Here is a 27,435-nt window from a genome sequence, read left to right on the forward strand (position 1 = left end):
CCAGCTGGAACTCCAGGTATAAAACCTCCTTGATCCTACCAATCATTCCGATTTTTAGCGTGGGAGTATGGCGGTCGCACTCATTGCTCATGCTCCCAGGCTCATGATCAGAATAAGGCCAATCATTCAAAACTCAATTCTACCCACATAGGCTCAGAGGAAGTAGATATACAGCTCAATGAAAGAAATTTCGTGAAGGGGAAATTACAGGACGATAAGAATATTCTTATTTTGTTTGATAGCCGTGCATCTAAAACTATCATTTCTGGAAGTCTTGTCCAGGCTACCCAAAACAAAAGTTTCACCCGTTCGATTTCGGCTGGTAATGCTTAGTATGTGAAACACCTGTGGATTTAACATGTTCTGGATTTCTGTAAGCTTTTACCTTACACTACTATCCTCTTCCCCAAGTGTTTAGTCATCAATACAGTTGATCGCTGCATTGAAGACTAACAGATGAAACAGTACCATAACATACCAACATACCATGGACAATACCTGTTTACTGAAATAATTAGCAAACCAAGTGTCAATTAGAGCACTAAACCCTGTTAATCTATTACTTTGATTTTGTTCTAGCTGCAGGTACATGTCTCATTCCCCTTCTATCATGTGTCACATCTGTTTGCCTCTGCCCTTGCACTCTACTCCTGTTGCCCTCTTCTCTGCCACGGCCAAACGTCTGTGTAGTTCCGGATGATGTTGATGAGGCAGACGAGGACAATGCATGTGACCTCATATGATGGTTGAATGTCTTCTTCACTGAGCTGGATTTTGGCTGAGAGTGAAAAGTAGAATTTCAGCAAGTTAGGGTTGAAGAATTATTTCTAAACTTTATATCCTACTACAAGAAATTAATGAAATTTTTAGGTCTACTGTTACACAAATTTTAAGCCCTATACAGTTCGTGGAATTGGCTCAAAACTAATCACAAGCATCTTCTTCAGGGGGTGTTGAAGGAGACATCAGAACATGATATGGAGATAACATTCATATGAGTATCAGGACAATTATCCCAGCTAAACATCAGTAAGTGATAGGGCTAGAGTAAAGTTAGGGTCAGGTTTAGGGTTGGAATTTGGGTTAGGGTTAGGTTTAGGACTAGGTTCACGATCATATCCCCATTCCACAGAGATTTTTTCTCATTGGTCACTCATCAGAAGCAAAGTTTGTTGCTTCCAACCACCAACCAAAGTGTATCGGATTGCAGTCTGATGAATCTGACTTAGTTGGTCGACTATCAGGTGAGTGTCAGACATGTCACATGTAATCCTATCGGACGATCTTGCCTCATCAGATCAAAGCTTGACATGTCTGACACTGACCTGATAGTCGACCTGCACAAGCTGGATTCATTGGACTGCGATCCAATACACTTCGGTTGATGGCCAACAGCGAAAAACTTTGTTTCTGATGAGTGACCAAGGAGAGAAAATCTGTGTGGAATGGGGGCATTAGGATTAGGGTCAGGGGAATGTCTGGGGTAATTATCCTTACTAGAGCCTTCATATCAATACATCATACACATGAAGTAAAAAGCAATACAAAGTGTGCTCACCATGGGGAACAAATCTGATTAGAGTAGACTTTCAGGCAATGAGGACATTTGCTTATATCTTTTAACTTTATCAGGAAAATGAGCAAAGAAAATGGGATAACCGAGGTCCTACTGTACTGACTGCTGCAAGTCAGTTTATTTTTGTATGGCACAACCCTGTGTTCATATCATATACTGACTGCTGCTTATCATTTGAGACATTTGCCCTTTCTCTCGTGTGTGTGTGTCGGAAGGACCACCTCACCAGGTTTGCAACCTGTATTTTGCACATAGAGTCATCCCAACAGTTATACCATAATCACGAGCATCAAAAACATTACAAGTCGGGCAGATTATGAGGTACATAGTAAAAAAGGTTAGCTACAAACAAAGTAAAGTTTTCTTACTCTCTGAGAACTTGACAGGACAGGCTTTTCTCTCTGTCTTTGTCTGACATCCACAACTACAGCATCTATAAACAACAGGAAAGAGACAGAGCTTGATGCATTTGTATGCAAAGATGGTATTGGGCAGGTACTGCTTACTCTCATCTCCAATAGTAATGGCTCCTTCCCACTGTCATGCAATCTGCTATGCAAGCCACAGTTGGGCCATTAGTAGCTGATATGTGTTATTTTTGTTTATTTGTACCACAATTTGTGTCACGATTGAAATCGTGGTGTGAATCACAAAGTAATCGTGGTAGTCATATCAGATTATTAGATCATAGATTATCAGATCTTATCAGATCTGGAGGTCAGATGAGGCAATCATGTTGATCGTTGACAATTTTTGAACCATCCAAAACTTTTCTACGATAAACACAACTGCCATCACTGACCTCAAGATCTGATAAGATCTGATACGATTATCTTGATTACTCAACGATTCAGGCAATTATTTCAACAGAGGTGCAGATTATGATTTAAGACATAAATGAAAATATCAACAATCAATTCTAAACAGCCTATCATTGCATACACAGCCGATAGTACAACAGTGGGAACAAGCCATAATCAATCATCTCCTTTTCCTATATCTAACTTCATATTGCTGAATTAGAGGAAACCATGTAAATGTAGATACTGCACACTAAGAGGTGTGGAGGCATTATGTTTTCAGGGTGTCTGTCCATCACTCCATTTGTTCTTCTGTCTGTCCTTCCACCAGATTGCTATTGCAATCAAAATAAATAAAAATCCCTGCATTTTCATGATACCTGGCAGAGGTATGTTCACAAGAGTGTAAATGTTTTAACTAGAATTATCACTGAAAGTGATTAATACCCCCGCCCCTAGTGTTGCTTTATAGTATGTGATGTCATGAGGGTAATGACGTTAACACCAAGTACATCAAATTTGACCTTCATAGCTTGAATGGTCTATTTTGATACAAAAATGAGTGGTTACCATGGCAACACATTTTCCTTATACTAACACATTGGTGTCTTGCAAAACTACACTTCTAGATCATGATACATACTAAATTTGACTTTAATTGCTTGAATGATGGAAAAGTTATTTGATCTGCAAGGTTTTGGTAAAATTGTGGTTACCATGGCAATAGTTTTTGTGACAAACACAAAAATTATGTGTTCCACATCTAAACCTCAGTGTCATAATGCTTACCAAATTTGGTAGACATTTTGTGGGTCTGGGATGGAAAAAACAATTTTCCTGGGCAATTTTCTCTACGATTGGATCAAAATACTGCTTGACACATCGCCATTGGCATGATGAAAGATAGCCTTACCAGATGACGCCGAATGTGTAGAACTGTTTCTACGCAGGTACATGTACTGGAACATGGCCTACTACTGTAAACAGTATAGATAACTGCATGCACAGCGACAGGGTTGCGCTGTGATAGACTGGAAACGCGGCAAGGGCAAACGCAACCGGGGTATCTACCATAGATCTGTAGTACTGTAGTACCGTCCACAGGTGTACTGTGCGAATATACAATACGCAATACATACACACACACACACACACACACACACACACACACAGTACGTAAAAAAAATGTCAAATACTAGTAGCCATCGCCTTCTTCATGCATCCCGGTAACAATTAGCGTACGCATAACGAGCAGAACACGGCTGGGAAGAGTTGTGCCTGACGTCGGACTCTCCGCCAAGACTTGCTCAATAGCATATTCACCATGCAGATTCACACTTTTTCAACAAAAATTTACGAGCTTATTTGGTGATTTGAAAGTTTGTTTTTGGTGAAAGCAGTTCATTGGAGGTACCAACAACAACATATTTTTTTTTAATTCGTGACGACTGCCTCACTTTAATATGCAGAGCTTTATCATTCATTTTTATTGACATGATCACAGATTTCATTGCAATTTTTTGCATTATGTGGAACTATGTAGTAAACAGCAATCTGTTAAATGCAGAAATAAATATTGCAAATATTAAGTGTGTTGTCCTGGTAACAAAGGAGCATATTCAAAAAGAAACAAACCTTTTTTGATCTGCACCTGCAGATCCTTTGACATTGTATTCCATGCTGCTGTCCCAACAATGAGGCTGGCATTAGCGACCACCATGTTATAACATCGGCTGTATGAATCCTTGAAGACAGCACAGGCATCCTGTATAAAATACAAAGTATGGCATAAATAATGTAAGTGGTTGGAAACTACTTGGGATAAAGACAATTCTGACACCGATACTTGATCATAAACTAGAATTATCACTGAAGGTGATTAATACCCCCGCCCCTAGTGTTGCTTTATAGTATCCCATAGCAAAATAACTGTGGTCTGCAGATGGCCATCTGCAGGCCATCCGATAGTTATCCGATGCTTATGTCATCCGATAACTATCGGATGGTAATTTCACATGCAAATTAGTTACCATCAGCAAGCCATCGGCTAGCAGATGGCTTGCTGATGGGTACATTTCCCGATGGCTTGCCAATGAGTACATAATTTTCCCGATGGCTTGCTGATAGCACTGCGGATGGCTATACCTATGGCCATCCGATGGCTATCTGGTGGTTATCCGATGGCTAGCGGATGGCAATTTCACATGCAAATTAGTTACCTTCAGCAAGCCATCCGCTAGCAGATGGCTTGCCGATGGGTAAATTTCCCGATGGCTTGCAGATGGGTACATTTCCCGATGGCTTGCTGATAGCACTGCGGATGGCTATCCCCGCGTTCACATTGGTCCCCGCGATGCGGGGAAAGTCCCGAGCTGTGGGACTTTCTCCTCCAAAACAATAATGTGAACGCTCGCTGGGACTTGTCCCCTCGTCCCCACCAAGCAAGTCGGGTACGGGGACAAGATTTGGAGGGGAGAGTGACCTTGGGGCGCAATTGATAGCGTCCAGCTGTGGTCATCAAATGTGCGCATGCGCTATGCCTGGATTCAAGTGGCAGAGCTCGCTCCAAGTCCCAAAATGCCCCCACAGCTTGGGGACAGATGAGGTACCAATGTGAACGGTCAGTCGTAAAAAAGATCAGATCTCTTGTGGCTGTCCCCGCGTCGCGGGGACCAATGTGAACGCGGGGTATATATATACCTACTGGCCATCCGATGGCTATCTGGTGGTTATCCGATGGCTATCGGATGGCAATTTCACATGCAAATTAGTTACCATCAGCAAGCCATCCGCTAGCAGGTGACCTGCTGATGAGTACATTTCCCGATGGCTTGCTGATGGGTGAATTTCCCGATGGCTTGCTGATGGGTAAATTTCCCGATGGCTTGCTGATGGGTAAATTTCCCGATGGCTTGCTGATGGGTAAGTTTCCTGATGGCTTGCTGATGGGTAAATGCGACTGGTCGTTCTGAACTGTTGATTTCCTGCGACAAAACTGCTCCGACTGCGCTATTAGAAGCGTCCGTAGTCACGAATGTAGTTGCGTTAGGATCGAAATGTGCAAGAATTTGGGGAGAGACGATCTTCCGCTTTAGCTCATTGAATGCGCGCTAATATACCGCATTCCACTCTCATGGCGTGTCTTTCCAAAGAAGTTTGCAGAGTGGTTCAGCTGTTTCTGTGTAGCGAGGAACAAATTTCAAGTAGAAATTTGTTGTGCCCAGGAAGGACGCGAGTTCTTTCACGTTCGTTGGCGTTGGCAGGCGTTGGATTGCAGCTGCATTGTCCCGAGTTGGTATCACGCCCTCTGCTGTCACGCGATAGCCCACGAAGTCAATCTCTGATGCTGCGAATTTGCATTTCTCCTCGTTGAGGGTGAATCGATGCTTTGCGAGACGCTACAAGACTTTGTGAAGGCGGCGGTCATGCTCTTCTGTGGTTGCACCACAGACGACTATGTCATCGAGAAGATTGAGCACTCCTGGTATGCCCGATAACACAGAAGATACAATTTTCTGGAAGGCACTCGGGGCTGAGCTAAGTCCATACGGCATCTGGCGGTATTGAAATACGCCCTCATTTCTGGCGCTAGCGGCACCTGTAGATAGCTCCGACGCATGTCCAGCTTAGTGAAGATTCAGGCTCCGTGGAAAGAGGCGGACAGCTCGTTGATTGTGGGGAGGGGGTACTTGTCCGGTATTATAGCGTTGTATACTTCTTTAAGGTCTATACACAATCTCAACTCCCCGTTCTTGCGACGCGCTATGACCAGATTCGAGACCCAAGGGGATGAGTCAATTCTCTCAATGATACCGTCTGCTTCAAGACGGCGAAGTTCTGTCGAGACTTCTTCTCGGACCGAAAACTGGAGGCGTCGTAGCAGTTGAGCTTTTGGCGCAATTAAAGGGTCTACTCTAGGGGCATGGCAATATCCTAGGCATTCACCAAATCCGTCGAACAGAGTAGGATACTGCGCTTTAATGTCTGACTCAACCAGGCATATGTGTGCTCCTGTAGAGTCTTGCAGGCGGAAGCAAGAGCATCAAATAAGTCCACACCCATGAGGCTTTTCCCCTTTGTGACATAGAATGTGAACGAATCTAACGTGACATCCTTGTATGCAACGGGAGCTGTGACCATTCCCAGGACAGGTATCGTGGAATGACCGTACGCGAGAAGTCGACCTGTGGCAGGCTTGAGCGGATGATTTGCGAATAACGTGGTGTACAGGTCTGCACTCAAAATGGATACCTTGGCCCCTACGTTGATGAGTAGGGAGACAGAATGGCCTGCAATGTCTAGTTCGCACTGTTTGAATTGCCAACCTGTGGTGGGTTGGTCCGCGTATCACCAATAGTGAAGAACTTGGATGGCTCGTCATATTCAGCTTCATCCAATTGGCGAACTGGTGCTTGCTTCTTTTGACGCTTGGTTCTGCAGACGCTTGCGAAATGGTGCAGTTTTTTACAACTGTTAAACGTTTTCCCAAAGGCAGGGCATGATCGCGGTTGGTGAAAATAACCACAGTTACCACACTGTTTGCTAGGCTGCTTCGACTGGCGAGGTTTTCTCTGAACCCCTTGCACTTGTGACGTTGGATCACTATGGAAGGTTTGACTATGGGCCACTACGGGAGGTGCATTAGCGTGCGTTTTCAAAACCTTCGCATCGTTCATGGCTGCTTCGATTTGTACTGCTAGGTCTAGTGCACGTTTCAACTCTAGTTTGTCATCTTCCATTAGGAGACGTTCTCGAATTCTAGGGTTTGCTGTTTTTTCTATTAATTGGTCTCGGATGAGTTCGTCGCACAAACTCCCAAAATTACATGTTGATGCAATAGTCGGGTACCTATTAAAGGGGGGGTCACCGTGCATCCCCCCCAGGACTCCTCGAAACTTACATTTTCAGGATCCTCATGACATACCAAAACATAATCAAGATGTTAACAGGAACGAAAAGTGGCTGTTCTAGGTGAAATTTAATGTATTCTATTGTTTTTCATAATTTCTTATGTATTTCTTTGTTTTTCAACTTTTTCAACTTTTGCTTTTTCTTTGTTTTTCTATCAGAAATTGTCACTGACCACTTTTCTACCATAATTAGCACAAAACTAATCAATGAAAGTGATTAATTGTAAAAATAATCAGGTTTTCATGACTTTCATGACAGAGCACCTGTTTTCCATAGGAAATGTACACAAAAGCACAAAATTGTGCCCGTTTTGGGACGACATTCCGCTACAAAAATGGGCGTGACTTCGCACAAGTATGCGGGGAAGTTGCAAATTTGGTCTCGAAAGTTGCGTGAGACTTGAACAAAACAAATTCAAGTAAGTTTCGAGGAGTCCGGGGGGGGGGGGGGGTGCACAGTGACCCCCCCCCCCCCTTGGGTACCCTACTATGTAGGCCCTACATGTAAGCACATACATATGTAGCACACCCTGTTGTCGTGGAAACAGAAGAAATACATTTATGTCAAACGCACCCACGAAGTTAAGTGACTGTCGGTTTATCAAAAAGAAAGATATGGATAAATACTTAGTAAAGCTACTACCTCCTTAAAAATGAGATTATGTGAAAATTGCTTTTTTTCATGCAACATTAACCCTTTAAGGACGAGGGGGGGGGGGGATCCGCGCCGCCCTCAAAGTTTCGCGCTATAAGTCTGTCGTGAGGCTTCTTGACTTTGTTCGTTCAAGTCTCGCACAACTTTTGAGACCAAATTTACAACATCCGCGTATACTTTTGTGAAGTCACGCCCAATATTGTAACGGAATGTCCCCCCAAAGCGGGCACAATTTTGTGATTTTGTGTACATTTCCTATGGAAAACAGGTGCTCTGTCATGACAGTCATGAAAACCTGATTATTTTTACAATTAATCACTTTCATTGATTAGTTTTGTGCTAATTATGGTAGAAAAGTGGTCAGTGACAATTTCCAATAGAAAAACAAAGAAAAACCAAAAGTTGAAAAAGTTGAAAAACAAAGAAATACATAAGAAATTATGAAAAACAATAGAATATATTAAATTTCACCTAGGACAGCCACTTTTCGTTCCTGTTAACATCTTGATTATGTTTTGGTATGTCATGAGGATCCTGAAAATGTAATTATTGATTGTAATATATTGATTATGTTTTGGTATGTCATGAGGATCCTGAAAATGTAAGTTTCGAGGAGTCCTGGGGGGGATGCATGGTGACCCCCCCCCCCCCTTAGGTACCCGACTACAAGGTCGGTAAGAGCCGCTACGAATTGTTTGACAGGTTCGCCATGGCCCTGAGATCGTTGTCGAAATCTACAACGTTTGATAAGGACACTCTTTCACGGCCCAAAATACTGTTTGAGGGCTTTTACTGCATCGTTATACGTGTCAGCAGCAGAAAGCTGGGCGAAGATGCATTGACCCTCTGTGCCGAGGCTGTGAATGAGAATAGCACGGCGACGCTCATCACTTACCGACGTGCCGTCTAAGCCGGTCGCGAGAAGGTAGGTCTGGAAGCTGGAAAACCACCGTTCCCACGAAATCGGTGGGTCACCGGGGCTAGCAAGAAATGGTGGTGGGGCTGCAAGATGAATGCTGGCCATCTTCGTCGCCAGATGTTATGTACACACGAATAAAGACAAATAACTCGATGAGTTGTGGTGTACTATGATGTGGGTTCTACTTGGTAAAACATGGCGATCGTTCGTCTCCAATATTGTACAGAAAGGGGTCTACGCCCTCAACGTTAGAAACATTATAGTTTCAAACACAGCAGTCTGCTTGAGAAAATCAAAGCACTGTGGAAGGCATGTAACAAATGCATGTGAAATCATTAGTCTGCATTCCATACCTGGAATAAAACTAAATGAAATTACATTTAATAGGTCCTATTGATTGCATATGATGTCATGTTGCAAATCAGCAAATTCTGTGGTTCCTACAGATAACATTTATGCTGCTGGGATACAATTGGCACATGACGAATTATTACTACTAGAACATTGTACAATGCTTTTAGAATGTGGAAAGTGTTGTCCGTGTATGTCTTGCACATCTTCCCACCAAGACTATTGTGTGTGCCACATTTCATAAGCTTTTGTCAAAAACTGAGGAAGTAGTTCAATCCACAAGATCTTTCCTGATCTTCCACCATTAATATGCCGTTACCATGGCAGCGCAGCTTCCGACATGTCCAAAAAATATGTCTTGCACATCTTCCCACCAAGACCAATGAGTGTGCCACATTTCATGAGCTTCAGTCGAATACAGAGGAAGTAGTTCAATCCGCAAGATCTTTCCTTGATCTTCTGCCATTTATATGCCGTTACCATGGCAACGCAGCTTCCGACACGTCCGAAAAATATGTCTTCCACATCTTCCCACCAAGATCAAGGTGTGTGCCACATTTCATAAGCTTTGGTCAAAAAACTGAGGAAGTAGTTAAATCCGCAAGATCTTTCCTTGATCTTCTGCCATTAATATGCCGTTACCATGGCAACATACTTTCGGGTACTGTCAAAAAATACGTCTTGCACATCTACAACCAAAGGCACACATCTGTACCAAGTTTCATGGAAATTGGGCTAAAACTGAGGAAGTAGTTTGCAACACAAAATTTTCCATCATTTTGGCTCATAATATGTGAGCTGTTACCATGGCAACATACTTTTTGTCACTGTCAAGAAATGTGTCATGCTGACCTATATCCTAAGACAAACATTCAATATGAATTCCATGAGAATTGGAAGAACACTGATGAAGCAGTTTTGCCATGAAGCATTTTGCCCTATATTTTACCAATAACATGCCGTTACCATGGCAATGCACTTTTTGCCACTGCGGAAATATGTGTCTTGCACATTAACATATTCAGATGAACATCTGTACCTAATTTCATAAAAATTGATCAAAAACTGTGGGAGGAGTTCGCGACGCAAGATTTGTACCCATTTTTGCCCATAATATACCGTTACCATGGCAACGTACTTTTGGGTACTGTCAAAAAATACGTCTTGCACATCTACAACCCAAGGCACACATCTGTGCCAAGTTTTATGAGAATCGGTTGAAAACTGAGGAAGTAGTTCGCGACGCAAGATTTGCAACGGATCGACCGCCCGACCGACCGCCCGACCGTCCGCTGATTCCTATATACCCCCTTCAAACTTCGTTTGGCGGGGGTATAAAAAGCTTGAGAATGTGTTGGCTCATTGTCAGAAATGGTTAAACTTTGCATTGTATGACATTCAAATGCATGGAAGCATACTGAAGCATATACCAGAATTGTGTTGTCACTATCAAGAGACTAATGAACAAATATTGACATATCTATGTTTAGTTGAATATTTCACTGTAACAGTGCTGTCTATGGGCACTAATGAGTATATTCAATCTAGTCACTCACACTAATTTTCTCCTTACCTCAAATTTACACAATGACAAAGAATCTGATAGCATGTACTTGTAGGACCATTCACCTACGATTTCTCAAACTGGACACACTGACTCTTTAGAGTATCAGAGTATTATGACTCAACACAAGTCAACAAGCATTTGTACTGCATAGTCCCTTCATAGGAAATATATTTCATGTAATACAGGTTACTCACTGCATTCCACTCAGATGCTGACTCTCTTGCAAGCATTTCTTGTGTAGTCTGAAGGAAGGTAGGCCAGTGCTCCAAAGAAACATCAGAAAGCATCTTGTTAAATAGTAGTTCCACTATATCTCTCTTCCAGCCCATCCCCTAAAGAACAAAAGCAAAAGCCCCTGTGCTAAGTTGAGATGACAATCAAAATAATCACATATGTGGAATGACAGTGCAAAATTGAAGTTTGGAGGATTCTTGCAATAGGAAATGGCACCAGGAGTTGGCGATTCTCAGTGAGACAGCCTCGCAAACTTAACAAATTTTCTGTTATTTCATTTAGGGGAGCTTTACTAAACATTTCCATTGTCAACTGATATTTCTTACATCATTCATGAAACTGATGAAAGTGGCTTGAAATATAAAAGGACATGCCTCCGCAGAAATACCATTTCATCTTTTAAAATGTATGTAACCAATTGTGTGTGAATGTGCCACAGCTAATGTGGTATTAAATACAAGAGTCATACATGCATAGCTGCAAGCTATTATTTCAACTGCAGTCAAATTCTGATCAAAGGAGAAATTTGCAGTTGTAATATGACATATGACTCACCAAAATGTGATGTTGAGAACCCATTAAAAAAAAATGACAGAAAATCAAACATGCCAAAATGATACTTTTGAGAAAAGAAACTTTAAGTGAAAGGTCTACTTAAGTGAATCGTGTCATACCTTACTGCATGTAGAATAGAAGGGGATCTAATACGCTATTGCAACCACTGTCACAGGATTATAAGGTTAACCCCAAATCTGGTACACCGATTAAGAACATTCTATTTCAAAATGTTTTAGTAGTCTGCTGGAAGGTTCATGATGGAATATGGAGAATCCCAATTTCAGACAGAGAACAATATAGGTCTTCAAAATGATTAAAAACACTACTATAAAACACAATATTTTCGCAGCATGAATTTTCACAAATTGGAGACAACGGCCTTTTTCGCGAGTTGTCTCTAACATTCAATGCATACAGTGTAAATAAGAACTTTCGTATGCATTTTAATTTTGCAGATCTTGGCTCTCGCAAATTCGTGAAATTAAAATGCTTGCAAACATTCCTCTTTTTACAGTATGTATCTTATTTCACGTTTACTAGCTTTGAGTTAAGATAGAGGACATTCACAGAAAACACAAAAAAAATCGAAATCAGCCTTGTTGAACCAAATGGATATTTTCATTCTACTGAGAAATCAACTTGTTTTTTTGTTGTTTTTTTTTTTCAATTGGGGGAGGGGGGAGGTTGATGTGACTTTCACAGAACATCTTATTTCTTTCTTTTTTGTCATTGCAAATTTGTTGCCTGCACTTGCGAACCTGTGACAATGCAGAGATGGTCAAAATAACCCTGACATCAATTATGTGACATCTAAAGCAAGTACAAGAAATGAAAAAGACAGCTAAAGACAGTTATAAAAGTCAAAGCTACCTACCATTCAACTGTAGGGCCTACCCTATTCCAAGATGAGGGTAATGATTGGATGAATTGAATGTACATTTGAGTTTTCCTTTTTATTTCATTGCAGTAAATGATTGCAAATCATGCTTTGTCTCAAGTGCCTAAATTGATCATACTTCACACACACACACATTTGCACACCATGCATGGTAGCTGAAAGAGAGAGGAAGAAAGACTAGGATTTTTACCATCAAGTATTTTTCTTCAAATCCAGCTAATGTGATGATGGCCTTGAACCTCCTAATTGAATAGTCCAGAACCTTCTCTTGAGTCCTCGCCACCAGCTGTTTGACAGGCTCAGCCCATGATGTCTGGCCGGGTGGTAGTTGATTCTTAACCTTGTCTAGTTTAAATAACATCTCCATCACAGTGTCAGCTGTCTAGAGGTGTGTGGAGGATGGAAACACATAAATTTGCACCTCCCTCCATTATCATACAATCACACAGCAATGTAAGAGCTGCAATATGGTGACAAGTAAAGATGACAATGGTAGTTAAACTGTCGCATGAAAATATGTCAGAGGTAAAAATGTCACGGTAAATATGTCACAGATTAAAATGGCCAGCAAACATGTCAAAGGCAAAAATGTCGGGGAAAATGTCAGAAGTATAAAGTGTCTGCAGCAAACATGTAAAGGACAAAAATATATGAGATAAAAATGTCGATATGAATATCTGGGGCAAATGTAAAGAGGTAAGATGGCAGAGGTGGATGTGTCAGAAATAAAGATGAACGAGACATGAAACTCGTCACTTGAAAAGACGAGTTAGGTGATATGCTGAGAGTCATCAGATATCGGTCACCTGTGATCGACAACGAAAACAATGAAATATAGTGACTTTAAGTTATATTGCTGCAATAATAGGTTAGTAGAGTCTAATTTTTTGTACCTTTATAATTCAGATCAAATTGTTTATCACAATGGCAAACCACATGGAAAGTCCCGTACGTGTGTCTGTGTGTGCAAGCGTAGGTCTAAGTAGAACAGATTTTCTTAGTACAGTGTATCTGTACCATGTCGTCCTTGACACGAAGAAAGTGAAACACAACAATAAAGTGTTTCAAAGATCATCTTGACTTTAATATTGGTCTTTTCAAATATGAACTTTGACCCTTATTTGCATAACCAAAACTGCTATATCTAATCTTGTCATTATATAATATGATCAGTTGGGAGAGCTCTTACAGCTACAAGCCTGTAAAATTTTCCAGCAGTAAAGCAATGAAGTGTCCAATACAACACAAAGGAAAATACAGCGAGTGTGTGTCTTTACATGACAATAAGAATTATACCTAGACGAAATATGGTGCTATATTGTAACTACTTACTGACCCATTTTAAGGGCTCTGCTGCTTGAGTATCCATGTTCAGCTATTTATTTGCAATTTGGTGATAACCAAAAATTCCCATGAGCAATAGAAACACTCTATCCTCCGATACTAAACAACTGAAATTGCGTGTTTGTGTTCGTGGGGGTGCGTATACTTGATGAAAAAGTAAAATAAATGACATTGGAGTGAAGCTGAACTGCCTAAGAAAAAAGAAAAAGAAAGAAAGCTCTTACAGCAACAAGCCTGTGAAATTTCCAGCAGTAAAAGCAATGAATCGTCCAATACAAAACAAAGGCAAATAGAGAGAGTGTGTGTTTGTTTACATGACAATGTGATTTGTACCTGGACGAAAGCGGCATTACCTCAATTAAAATAAGGAAAGAGACATCGCTTCTAACCACGTAACTAATCGGTAAGTCTCCTCGAACCAAGAGTGTGGAACGTAAGCTTCTACGTGAAAGATGAATCATGACGATCACAAGTGACCGACACATTTTCAAAGGGGACAATTTTGTGAATTAGGAGTGGAAGGAGTGCCAAGCATATTGTCTCAGCAATTCCAAAGCAATGACACCCTTACATTTTGGCATACCATACATTATATGTACTTTCGCCTCTGAAATCAATGGTATTAATCATGCACCATTGCTTGCATAGTCCATAAACGTTGCTTTACAAACTCTCAGTGAAATGTGTCATAACATAATTCTGTAACTCCATTAGCAGTGATTAACTACATAAAGAAAGATGTATCAAATGGAACGCTTAGCACATATAACTCAGGGGGATTATAGCTTGATACTCTGTTCTTCACTGCCCAGATGCCAACAACACGCATCACCTACGGCTACGTATAGAGAAACAGCCATGACAAGTTTTGCCTTTTCTTTGGCAGAACGACACACAACCCCTTCAAACACACTATAATTGGCAGGGAGGGACATGAAAAAAGTTCATTACTAATACTAAACAGTGATGCCTTCCACTCATGTGGCACAAGATACCTCTATAGCAACATAAAACCAGTCTACAACTCCGTTATTGGGTCAAACAATAACAACCTGAAAATAAATATCTAAGAGATGAGCGAGACGCTATACACCTGGCTTAGAGTTGATTAATTCAGTTCTTATTCCCACTCAAGTTGGTGTTATGTAAATGCACACATTCCCAACTACAGTATAACAAAAACAAACGTAGCGAAAAGGGAAGAGAAAACGAGAGGTGGCAAAAGTTAAACTGCACAACTGCAATTTATAACCTTGCATGTGACAAGTGAAGCAAATGTATTAGATGTTATAGCAGTGTTTTTTTAAGCATAAACAGACAAATAGAGGACAATGTCAAATTTAAAAACCATCAACTTAATGTCAGAGAAGATGCTAAACAAGATGCATTAAAACTGTAACTTAAATCGCTGCTCTACTACTCGGCCACGGAACATTCACAAAAACAAAAAACAAAAATGTTAGGGGAAAGAAAAAACTTTAAATATAACATTCTTGAATTAAAAAAGAAAAGAAAAAGAAAATGTCCACATCAGGATAACAAAAGTGCCTGCACGAACATGCATTATATTCTAGATGGGAATACGGTCTTGATGCAAATGATTGTCTCATTAATTTAAAAGCAATGATTCTTTTACCACCACCAGTACCACACCACAATGACGTCTCTGAAATCAATGGTAGCACTCATGCACGTGATTGCATTGTACATTAACTTCCCTTTTCCTAAACTACCAGTGGAACATGCCATATTATATTGTGTACATCGATCAGTAGTGATTGACCTTAAAGAAGAAAGATAATGCCACAAATTGAACGCTTACCACATTGCTTAGGGTGATTCCAGTTTGATACTGATCTGTTCTACTGTCCCAGATGCCAACAATACATATACATATATACATATCACCTACGTCTACTTGTGAAACAGCCATGATGAAAATAAACGACAGAGAACCCTGCCATATGCACTACACTTGGCAGGGTGTGGCACGAAATTCCTCATAAAAAGCAATATCAAGCCCATTTCTTCCCTGCCTGTCTTTAACTCCGTTATTGGGTCAAACAATTACAACCTGGAATTTCAAAGAGATGAGCGAGACGCCATACACCTGGACTAGAGTTAATTAATTCAGTTCCCATTCCTGCTAGTTATGTCAACGTACACGTTCCTACCTATCATGTTACAGTATAACAAGAATCAAGAGAAAAGGAAAGAGAAAACGAAAGGTGGCAAGTGGGGCACTGTTTCAAGGGGCAATTTACAACACTACGTGTGACAAAATTAATGAAGCAAACCCAACCTCCAAACTCATATACAAAAGAAGGGAAATAGAGTTACGTAGCTGTGTTCAGGGGGCTGCGTATACTTGATGAAATAATACGATAAATGACATCGGAGTGAAGCTGAACTGCCAAAAAAAAAAAAGAAAATGAAAGAAAAGGAAAAGCCCTGCGGCACTCGGAACTTCTCGCCTTCCGGTATGGCATTATGAACACGCAGCGCGCTAAGCGATTATGCCACATGGCTCTCCTGAAGATCATGTGCGAAACTTAAATCTATATACTATACACAACACAAATTTACTTTGACATTGCAATTTTTGGCGTGATACATCAAGTGACTGTGATTGACTGTGATGGTGCTATTCAACTTCCCACAACTGGCCGCGTGGATTCGATCAATATACAGTTGGAAAGATAAATCGGGAATCGTTTTGTCCAGATTCCATTCTCATTTTCAGTGATCGACATTGAAAATGATGTTAAATAGCAACTTGAAGTAATATTGAGAAACATTCGTGAAGTCCAGTTCTGTATACAGTCCCACATAATTCAGATGAAATTGTTTCTGTCATGCAACCAAGTGAAAATTTCATGTGTGTGTTGGCATGTGCAAGTAAGTCAATTAGACAGGATATGTAAATGAATATTTACCAGTAGGTTATATATCATTTTAAAAAAACACAGAAATCAAACAGTCACCTTCACTTTAACATTTGTATTTTCAAGTCGAAGTTTCCAGTCGAAGCAATGTGGTCTCCAACACAAAACAAAGGGATATTGTGTGTGTGTGTGTGTGTGTGTGTGTGTGTGCGTATGGGTGCGTTTACATGAGAACGTGATTTCTACATGGACGAAGGTGCAATTGAAGAAAAAAAAAGTAAAAGATTTTGTTTCGTGCTCTTGTGGGGTTCGAACCCGCATGTGTGCAACCTCACGTCTCTTGCACCAGAGACGTCGCCTTTAACCTCTCAGCCATACGTCTCGACAAGAAAATATAAGGAACGTAAGCTAATATATGAAAGATAAATCAGGAATCGTTTCGTCCACATTCCATTCTCATTTTCAGTTTTAAGCTGCAAAATTGTCATGATTACTGCAGCTTATTGTCTCAGCTAAGCTACAACATACTTAAAGGTAGGGAATCCCATTTGCATGCCTTAAATGAAGACTTGTGTAAACACAGTGGTATGTTGAAGAGAGTATCATTTTAGAAACTCCCATAAAGTATTGAAAGTGGAAGGTAACATTTAGTACATTTTTATTGACCGTTAGATTTTGAATTGAATTTTTTTCGGGGCTCACCGTAAATTCCAGTACATTACTAGGCTACCTTTGCAGACCCATGCACTGCATGTGTGTCCATCATGTATATTTTGTGAAGAAAGTTCATCAAAACTTACAAACATTTCTATATACATTCTTGCCACACACTCTATATGTTATTACATCAGCTCTTATACTTTTAGATTTGTGTTTATAAGATAAAAAATACAGAAGACTGCAACAAAAAGGCTTAAGTGTGGCTGAGATACAGAACTACTGATCAGTTGAGTTTTGTGCATTATTCAAATTGTAGATAACTGTTGACTTCCAAATTTCTAAGCAGTGGCCTAAACAAGTCCCCTGAGGTTCATATTTAATGTTTTGCTGCATTTTGGGAGTTCTGTAAAAGGTATCCCCTACCTTTAAGTTTCAGAGGAAATGGAGGAAAATCAGCTGAGGTAAAGGAGCTTGAATGTTATCAAGTCAATGCATTGTTTAAAAAAAAAAATCACCTCCCATAGACATAACACGTAAACTTGTCTGATTTTGAGTCTTTACCTTTAATCACAATTTCCAGTATGATGATGTCATCAAATTTCAAAACAATGACACTGGCTTGAAAGGAAAATGTTCAGAGTATAACATATCTGAATTTGGGATAATATTGAGCTAAAGCAACAGAGATACACGCAAATGAATGTCTGAAACAGTACCTCAAAAAAAAATAATTCCACTTTTTTTAATTCAGATGACGATATGATGACGTCGAGTTTTCCTCGAAATATTGATACTTGAAATGTTATTTACAACTCTTATGCTTTTGTAATACGCAATAAAAACATAGGGTTGCTGGACATTTTCAGGAGCTATGACGAAATAAACAAAGACATGTTTTTTCACTATATTTGCACATAGACGCGCGAGCGGAATTTGAACTTTGACGCCAGTACATGCCTTTGTTATAGGTCAAAATCAATTGGAAATCAATGGATATTGTTACCTAATGTATCATGAATCCAAATTAGTTGAAAAAAGTGCATTTTCACATTGCTTACGTGCTGTGCACATGAAAACATGCGGACGGACGCGCATGCACGTAATTTTTTGAAACGCTTAAAATTGTCTGAAACTTCGAGAAAAGCTGTCTGGAAGTCATTTTGAGCATTTTAAATTTTTGACGAGCGCATACGCGCACGTCATGGTGACCTGGGTAATTAGCATAGTACAGGACGATCAGACGTGACTTGAACTTAATGTCTACCGAAAATGATAAAGAAATGGCATTTAGTTATGAAGTTATGATCGATCATTGAAAATCACAAAATGGCGCCTGGATGACGTCACAGATAAGTTATCGTCATGAAAATGTTGCTGTGCTGAGATATTGTCATGAGATATGATGACTGAAAATTTCATGTTAATTGGTAGAGTCATTATTGAGATATTTTGTTCACAAAATTCGTCAGAAATTGAAATTTCGAGCAAACACAATAGGTGATACGCCGTTAGCGTATCACCTAAATAGAAATGTTGCTAAGGCGACTGGCAACGCCTCTGCCATAATGCATGGTTCTCCTAATAGGTCTAGAGTACAATGTTTTGACAATGTGTGATGACAGTTTCACATAATTGACAAAATATTAAAATGACAGGTTTGTCACATATGTGTTGAACATTCACTTTCCTTGAACTAGGTTTCATTGGATGAATGGAAATATCATCTAAAAGTGCAGGTATTTGGGGATTTGAGGACTTTTACTTGAAATTTGACCCTTTTGTAAGTTTATGCATTAAGTAATTTTCAAGGTATGGAGAAAAAGGGTGATTTCAGCACTGAATAGTAAAATGTTAGCATTTTAACCTAGCCTTTGACCCCTTGACCTTTGACCCCATGACCCTAAAATTCCCAAGAGAATCACTGTCACATAAAAGATGCGTAAATATGTATTACTGTATCGACTGTTATTTTCACGAATTTTGCGAATCACTGTTGGCAACACGCGAAAATGTCCAAATGTGCTATCAATAGGGTAATAGTACACATACGAAGCCTCGATTTCAATTTGCAAAACCAACATCTCGAGAAAATGTCCGAGACCTCCTCATTCGCGGAAACATCTGTACGCGAAAATAATAGCTTAAACAGGAAGTTTCATGAAGATACATTGTACCTTGAGTCACTTTTGAGATATGGAGGAAGAAGTGAAATTTAGTGAAACTTCCCAGAGAATCTCTATGGTAATATATGTATATATCTAGTTTGAAGAAAAATCCTGAAGGTATTGCATAAATATGATGGAAATAGTGAAATTCTGAGATGACCTTGACCTTTGCTCCCTGACCTTTGACCAATGACCCCCAATTTCCCTAGATAATCATTGACAGTCAGTACATACATATGTACTCAGTTGCATGAAGATATCTTGCACCATTTGCGAAATATGGAGAAAAAAAAGGTGAAATTTGAACATTTTAACTTGACCTTTGACCTCATGACCCGACACTCTCTGGAGAATCTTTATTTGGTAGTACATGTACATTTATACACTAAGTTTCAAGGAAATATCTTCAGGCGTTGCGTAGATATGAAGGAAAAGTGAAATTTTGAGTATTTGACCTTTGACCTTAAGCATGTGCACCCAAAAGTTGATAAACACAACTTTGCCCACTCATACATATGCATGCCAAATTTCATTTGGGTACCTCTAACGTTTTTTTAGTTACGCTGCCCACAAGATTGATTACGGACGGACAACCCAAAAACATGCCTCGAGCGACACTTCCTGGCGGAGGCATAAAAATTCAAGAGCAGAATATGCCAGAGGTTACAATGTTTATCATGGTGGAAACTTTTGAGCATTAACTAACTACAATTAAATTATTGCTCCACCTGTCATGTTCATTTTTCAAATAGTAAAGTTCACAGGAAAACATGACAGCATCAAGAGCAGTATGCACGTGGAGAAAAAAAAAATAAAAACTATGTAGGCCTGAGAGATATAACAGATATGTGACCTGACATAAGGGGATGTTTATATCCTTAAATCTAGTTTGTTTACATTTCAAAGCAAATCTATTTCATCCATCATACACATTTTAATTCATAGTAATTGGTAAGATGAAATGTCTGCACAATGACTGCTTGGGGGCTTTATTTTCCTTTTATATTCATTTATAACAAAATAAGCAGTAAACTATGGAGAAAGTGGCTAAACAACTGGAATACAGGCAGAATCAATTTCTTCTCATATTTGATTCTGATATATATACACATGTCATAGACCTTTGCTGTTGTTTTGATGTCAATTTTTGCCAATTTTTACCAATATTTTCATTGACTTTTGTCTTTCTTTCATGAAGAGCCAACAATTTACAAGCATTGTCTTTTCAGTGGGTGCCTCCATTTTTCACAAAGTGCATATTGATATTTCACTTTATTTCATTTTACTTCAGTCCCATTATGATGTATCTCTACTGTAAGTTTACAATCATTGTTTACACTGTCAAATCCACATTGTTTTGTTTACATGATTTCTATCAGTAAAGAAAGTGAGATGCATATCATGTTATTCTTATTGTTGAAAAATGGAAAATAAATTTGAATTGAATTGAACTGACCTGTCATTGACAAGCATTATTGGCAATTATCAAAATTTATGACTGCTATGAGGAAAGGATGGCAAAGAGTATATTGTTTCTGCTGACATTTTTACCTTTGATGCTCTTCCCCTGGCATTTCTTCTGAGATTTTTACTCATGACATCTTGACCTCAGACATTTTTACTTTTGACACTTCTTCCCCTGACATTTCTACCCTTAAAATTTTTACTGACATTTTTACCCTGGACCCGGCAATGTACAAGTTGTATGGTTTACTAGAAATGTCGCTATGGCGACTGGTATGCCTCTGCCATGATGCATGGTTCTCCCAATAAGTCTATAGTACAACGTACGTCTTGACAATGCGTGATGACAGTTTCACATTATTGGCAAAAACTTAAAATGACATATTTGTAACAAATGTGGTGATTGTTCACTTTCTATGAAGTAGGTTAATTGGATCAATGGCTATATTGTTTAAGGGAGCAGGTATTAGGGGATTTGATGATTGTTACTTGACCTTTAACCCTTTTATATGCATTGACTAATTTCCAAAGTATGGAGAAAAAGTAAAAAAAAAGAAAATAGTAAAATTTTAGCATTTTAACCTGGCCTTTGATCCTTGAACTTTGACCCCATGACCCCAAAATTACCCAGGGAATCACCAACAGGCAGTACATGCACATATATATATATATATATATATGTACCTATGAAGTTTCATGATGATACATTAAGCCGCTTCCGAGATACGGAGGAAGAAGTGGAATGCAGCCTTTTCACTTGACCTTTAACCTTTTGACCTTTGACCTTTTTGCCAAAAACTTTCTAAGAGAATTTCTATTTGGTAATACATGTATACACTGAGTTTAAAGAAAAACCCTCCACGCAATGCATAGATATGAGGGAAATAGTGATTCTTAAAGGGGCCCTGAAATCCAAATGCATGTTGATCTGTGTTGATTTATAATACCCTCAACATCACTTTTGCGGTGAAACGAATATCTAGAAACATTCCATATATTTTTAATGATTTTTTCTTCTATTTTTCTTCAGATTACTTGGGAACGCCCACAAAAAATCCTTCCAAACCAATCAATATTCATATTCTTGAGATGACATCATCTGTCAATCATTGCTAGAGTGCTGAAATGTTCAACAAAAGACATTGGAATGCACCTTCCCCTCAACTCAGCATAACTTGCAAGTTCCCTCGCCATGTCTTTTGTTAGTCACATTGATATGACAGAAACATGCAAATTATGCTGAGTCAAGGTGGAAGGTGCATTCCAATGTCTTTTGTTGAACATTTCAGCACTTTAGCAATGATTGACATATGATGTCATCTCAAGAATATGAATACTGATTGGTTTGGAAGGATTTTTTGTGGGCGTTCCCAAGTAATCTGAAGAAAAATAGAAGAAAAAATCATTAAAAATATATGGAATGTTTCTAGATATTCGTTTCACCGCAAAAGTGATGTTGAGGGTATCATAAATCAACACAGATCAACATGCATTTGGATTTCAGGGCCCCTTTAAGGAGTTGACTTCGATCTTTAGATCTTTGACCCCTGTGACCCCAAAATTCCAAAGAGAATCATTGTCAGGCAGTACATGCCCATGTTCTAAGTTCCATGAGGATACCTTGGACCATTTCCGAGATATGGAGAAAAAGGAGAATTTGAGCACTTTCACATGACCTTTGACGTTTGACCTCACATCCCTAAACTTTTTCTAAAGAATCTTTCTCGGATAATACATATGTACACAAACTTATGAAATTTTGAGCATTTGACCTTGACCTTTGACCTTGAGCATGTGCACCCAAAAGTTGATAGGCACAACTTCATCCACTCATGCATATACATACCAAGTCTCATTAGGATACCTCACGTTTTTTTAGTTACGCTGTCCACAAAATTCATTACGGACAGACGAAAGGATGGACAGACGGAAGGATGGACAGACAAAAACATAATGCCTCCGGCGACACTTCGTGGCGGAGGCATAAGAATGTCTCTGTTCTTTACAGAAGGAAAATAAACTTCTAGTGTCAAGTTTGCATGAACCTACATGCTACTCTGCAGGATACAAGGATACAATCTTATCCTCATCACAGGACATTGCTGGGGTTGACAAGTCTTGCTCTTGGGACTGCTGCAGGCATATCATTACAAGTGCATCTCAATAAAACTGATCTTGTTCTACTAAGTTTCTCTTTTAGCGTGAAAGTGTCATTTAAAGATTGAGCAGTACTGAATACTGTTTCCTGGGCAACAAAATATGATAAAAGAATCCTCAAGACTTCAGCTACAAGAATTCTTACCAGCTGGTCAATCACATCTTCAGAGCATTTGTTCATCTGTGGCAGAGGCAGGCTAGCAAAAACTTTCTGAGCCCAGAAGCGATCTAGGTGTTTGGTCATCCATCTGTCAAAAAGAGATCAAAATAAATGGAGATCCTTGAACAAATGTTTCCTGCTTTTAATGCTTCAAAATCATAATTTCTGACATAAATGCCACTACTAAAGGTTTGCCGTCTAAATACATAACATTTACAAAATATTCACACACACAAAAAGGAATGCAAAGAACTACTTTATTGCAGGTCTTCACTGAGACTAATATCTACAAAGGTCTTCATACAAAAAGCAAAAACAAAATCCAGTAAGACACAAAGTAATGACAGTAACAAAAAGGGTATGACTGCTGTCACTACTGTGTAAACGATACATCAACTTCAAAATAAATTCCATGCGAAATGCTTGCTCTTTCAGAATGTCTATGAATTGAGGTATTAAATGTGAGAGAACTCTGGCAGTCAGACCATAAACACCAGAAGTACTGAGGCAGAAACCTGGGATTTACATGTAGAGGGGCACGCAGCACTTATCTGTGCAATTTGCATACTTAATGAGATGTGAGACACTGCTTTCTAAAATTGCAATAATTAATGATCACAGTCATGCATGTTGAAAATACAAGTTGCACACTGTATGAGCATGAAAGCTGATAGGAAACACTTAAAAGGATGGTGCAGTATTGGTAGAGATGAGAACTGGGCTTTTAACTTATTGCGAGATATCAAGAAAACACTTATGATATAGTACAGAGCATACCATTTTAAGAAGAATTCAAAGTTTATTTGATGAAAATTGGGTTTGGCATGACTGAAACATCCAAAAACAAAGTAAAACAAAGCGATTGTAAAAAAGTGTGGGTCCCACACTTATAAGAATCGCTCTGTTTTTGATATCTCAGCCATTTCAAAACCAATTTTCATTAAGTAAATGTTGAATCCCTCATGGAATTACATGCTCTTTCATATTTCATAAAAGGTTTCTCATTATCTCACCAAAAAATGTTAGAAACCTGAAATTCGGTCTCATCCAAAACTATACAATCCCTTTAAAGCTTTATGACTATGTTTCTTTTAATTTGACCCCTGAGTACTGGACCAAGATTTCACCAAGATCTGCAAAATTAAAATACATGTATGCACAAGCTCTTGTCTGCACTATTTGCATTGAATGTCAGTGGCAATTCATAATGTTTTTAGTGTTTCACATGGGTCAGGAGCCAGCAAAGTATCAGGTACATTGTAGATTGTGCCTATGGATTTCTGTATTCCACGTCTGTGATTGGCTGACTCTAAACTAAAGCTTGTAATTCAAAACAAGGCCATCCGTGATGTTGACCTACATGTATCTGTGCTACATGCTACACACCTGAAAAGGTGTGATTTCACGGAGCTCGCGAACGATTTGCGAAGGACGTGAATGGCAAAATCCAGCATTCGTATTTTAGTCTGCTAAAGATCACCAAACGAACGTGAGGGTTCGGAAGCATCGTCAATTGTTCGCTGATGTCGTTTTTACTTCGGCGAGAATTTCAAAAAATTCTGAATTTTTTTTAAAATCTTTACCGCACACTTGGTCGTGATTTGCTCGTGATTTGTTCTCGAAAGTGTCTTTCAAGCCTCGTCATATGTGCAAGACATTCACAAGATACGTGTGATGGTCACAAAATGTTCGTGAAACCCGAAACTTTGGAAAATTTCTCGCGTATGTTTCGCGAAATCTGCGAAGTTTTTCCGAACATTTTACGACGTAAACGCAAACTGTTCGCGTACAAACTGTTCGCATACCTTTTGAGACATTCTCACAAATGTTAAGCGCATGTTTGGGGGATGTATGACCTACGTTTTCTACAAATCAAAATAGTAGCATACTTCTAAACATCACACACAACTATATTATAGTAAAAAAGAAATTAAAGACTAGCAAAGAGAAAGAAGTGTTTGATGTACAAAAAAATCACAGAATACACGTAAAATGAATCTAAAGCATGCCAAAATTACATTTGAAACCAGAGATTATTTGTTGGAGAAACTGCAAAAAAAAAAAGAAAAAAAATCAAATGCTTTACTAGTGGAGATAGGTCCTAAGAAAAAAAAAAACTCTAGGCACGCACACAATAGAGTAATTAGAGAAAAAGAAAGGAGAAATACAGGAAAGAAAAAAAAAAAACTTCAACTCAAGACAGCTCCTTGGGTACATTTTTCTCCCATGATTATTGAAAAATTTGCGTGGTTTGCATTTCCGTCACGTGTTCTTCGTGTACGTAACATGCTGTACTTTAGCAACGATACACACGATATTTGCACACACGTTGTGAGAACTTCGCACAAATTGCGCAGGAATGGTTTTCAGCTTCATTGTCGGAACACATTCTGAGAAAAAACTTTTCCAAATATTGGATTTTTTCCATTCGCATCCTTCGCAAATCGTTCGCATGCTCCGTGAAATCACACCCTTAATGTCAAATCTGTCAACGGTGACATTCAACAAGGCTTTACATTGCTCCACTGATATGTTTTATATCTCTACTCATATAGTGCCAACAATATTTCAGATCACTTGTAGATGATAAAAATGTCTCTGTAAAATACTAATAGCCAAAAAAAAAGGTATATACATATATAAAAATATATATATATATATATATACATATAATATATAATATATAATATATAATATATAATATATATATATATACATATATATATATATATACGATGACAAACTGCCAAAATGCAAAAGTATAAAGTGATGTAAAAACACAGCTGTGCATGAATGAAGCAGACATTTTCATGTACGGTAAAAGAGGAAATTTTCGCAGTGTTTAAATTTTCGCACATTTCACGCAACCAGAAACTAGTGCAAAAATAAAAGCACGCAAATATTTTTGCTTGCCAAATATTCCAGTAGATGATGTTTTGATTCCGCAAAATCAAAACCACGCGAAACTCTTCTTATTGGCCGAGCGCAAAAAATTAGTCTCACAACAATATCCACTTTCACAGTATTAGGTAGGTACCTCATAAACTAAAATTTGAACATGCTTTTCCTGAATTGCAATTATATTTTGTCAACATAACATGACTGCTATAATATTGCTGCCAAATTAAAGACTATTGGACCCTGCTCTAGCCCCCCCCCCCCCCCCCCACACGCTCACACACCACCACCACCATTATTAGGGAGCTTTAGATTTGCTGCGCGGACATTTGAGACGACGCTTGAGCTGGATGTTCTCCTCTTCCCTGCGTCATGCTGAAAAGTAGCTTTTAGACTACGCTGGGATGCAACCTATAAAAAATAAAATGGCGCCCCCATATGATCGGTGCATGAAGTAGCTCTCTATGTCATGAACTGAGCAGACGTAAAGATAGCACATAACGCATAGTGAAAACTCAGGCGCCCGAGCTATAAATAGATCAACTTTGATAGGGGATTCTGCGCATGCTCAGAATAGGTTTTTTTCCCTCTGAACATCCTCGTCGCGAAAATCTAAAGCTCCCTATTTTTCCAAACTAGAGTCCCTTTCCCCATTAATGATTCCTAATAAATATGTTAAAATTCCAGCTGCCTGTTTTTAAGAAGAAGATGAAAATGTGAAAAAAAAAATACACATGACAAATAAGGAAAAACAGACACTGGACAGTGAATGATCACAAAAGCTCACTTGAACCATTCAACCTGAGCTAAAAAAATCATAACCTAGTATGGATACATGCAACCGCTGTGTTGAAACAAGATCACCTACCTCAAGCTTGCATGTGACAACTGTGGGAGACCAAAGCTCTCACTCAGTGCATAGCAGTGGGGAATAAGCAACATGCAGTCTGCACATAATGGCTGTAAGGATGCAATCAAAAAAATCACAGCTGGGGGAAAAATTTTATAAAACAACCTTACAATACTTCATTTTTGTCTTTGTTATGAGAACTATTAGTTTCTTTAAATGATGGGGACCTACTTACCGGTACCTCTTTTTCAGCATTGAAAAGCACTTTTGTTTTTTGGTATTTCTATTTTGTGTCCCTGTCATTGTATACTCTACTTCTACATGTGCACTGAAGCATGTATTGTACAATGTACCACCCGCAAGCAGTCACAATGGTATGGATAG

General features: G+C 39.1%; 1 protein-coding gene across 1 annotated transcript; it reads right to left on the bottom strand.

The window, feature by feature from the left end:
• Window positions 1-27,143, bottom strand: LOC140240960 (BTB/POZ domain-containing protein 8-like). Its single transcript, XM_072320733.1, has 7 exons — window positions 27,070-27,143; window positions 23,289-23,391; window positions 12,659-12,850; window positions 10,973-11,110; window positions 4,012-4,141; window positions 1,945-2,009; window positions 1-778 (listed from the first exon to the last, which is right to left on the bottom strand). The coding sequence occupies exons 1-7, from the start codon at window positions 27,141-27,143 to the stop codon at window positions 560-562; spliced, it is 921 nt and encodes a 306-aa protein (XP_072176834.1). The 3' UTR covers window positions 1-559.
• Window positions 27,144-27,435: the final 292 nt, after the last annotated feature.

The sequence above is a fragment of the Diadema setosum genome, chromosome 17 (genome assembly GCF_964275005.1).
Source record: "Diadema setosum chromosome 17, eeDiaSeto1, whole genome shotgun sequence".
Taxonomy (NCBI): domain Eukaryota; kingdom Metazoa; phylum Echinodermata; class Echinoidea; order Diadematoida; family Diadematidae; genus Diadema; species Diadema setosum.

Coding starts and splice junctions, on each gene's coding strand:
- LOC140240960 (XM_072320733.1), bottom strand. CDS start 27,143: ATGTTGCTTATTCCCCACTGCTATGCACTGAGTGAGAGCTTTGGTCTC. Junction 23,392..27,069: donor TTGTCACATGCAAGCTTGAG/GTAGGTGATCTT, acceptor TCTTTTTGACAG/ATGGATGACCAAACACCTAG. Junction 4,142..10,972: donor CAGCATCTGAGTGGAATGCA/GTGAGTAACCTG, acceptor TATTTTATACAG/GATGCCTGTGCTGTCTTCAA.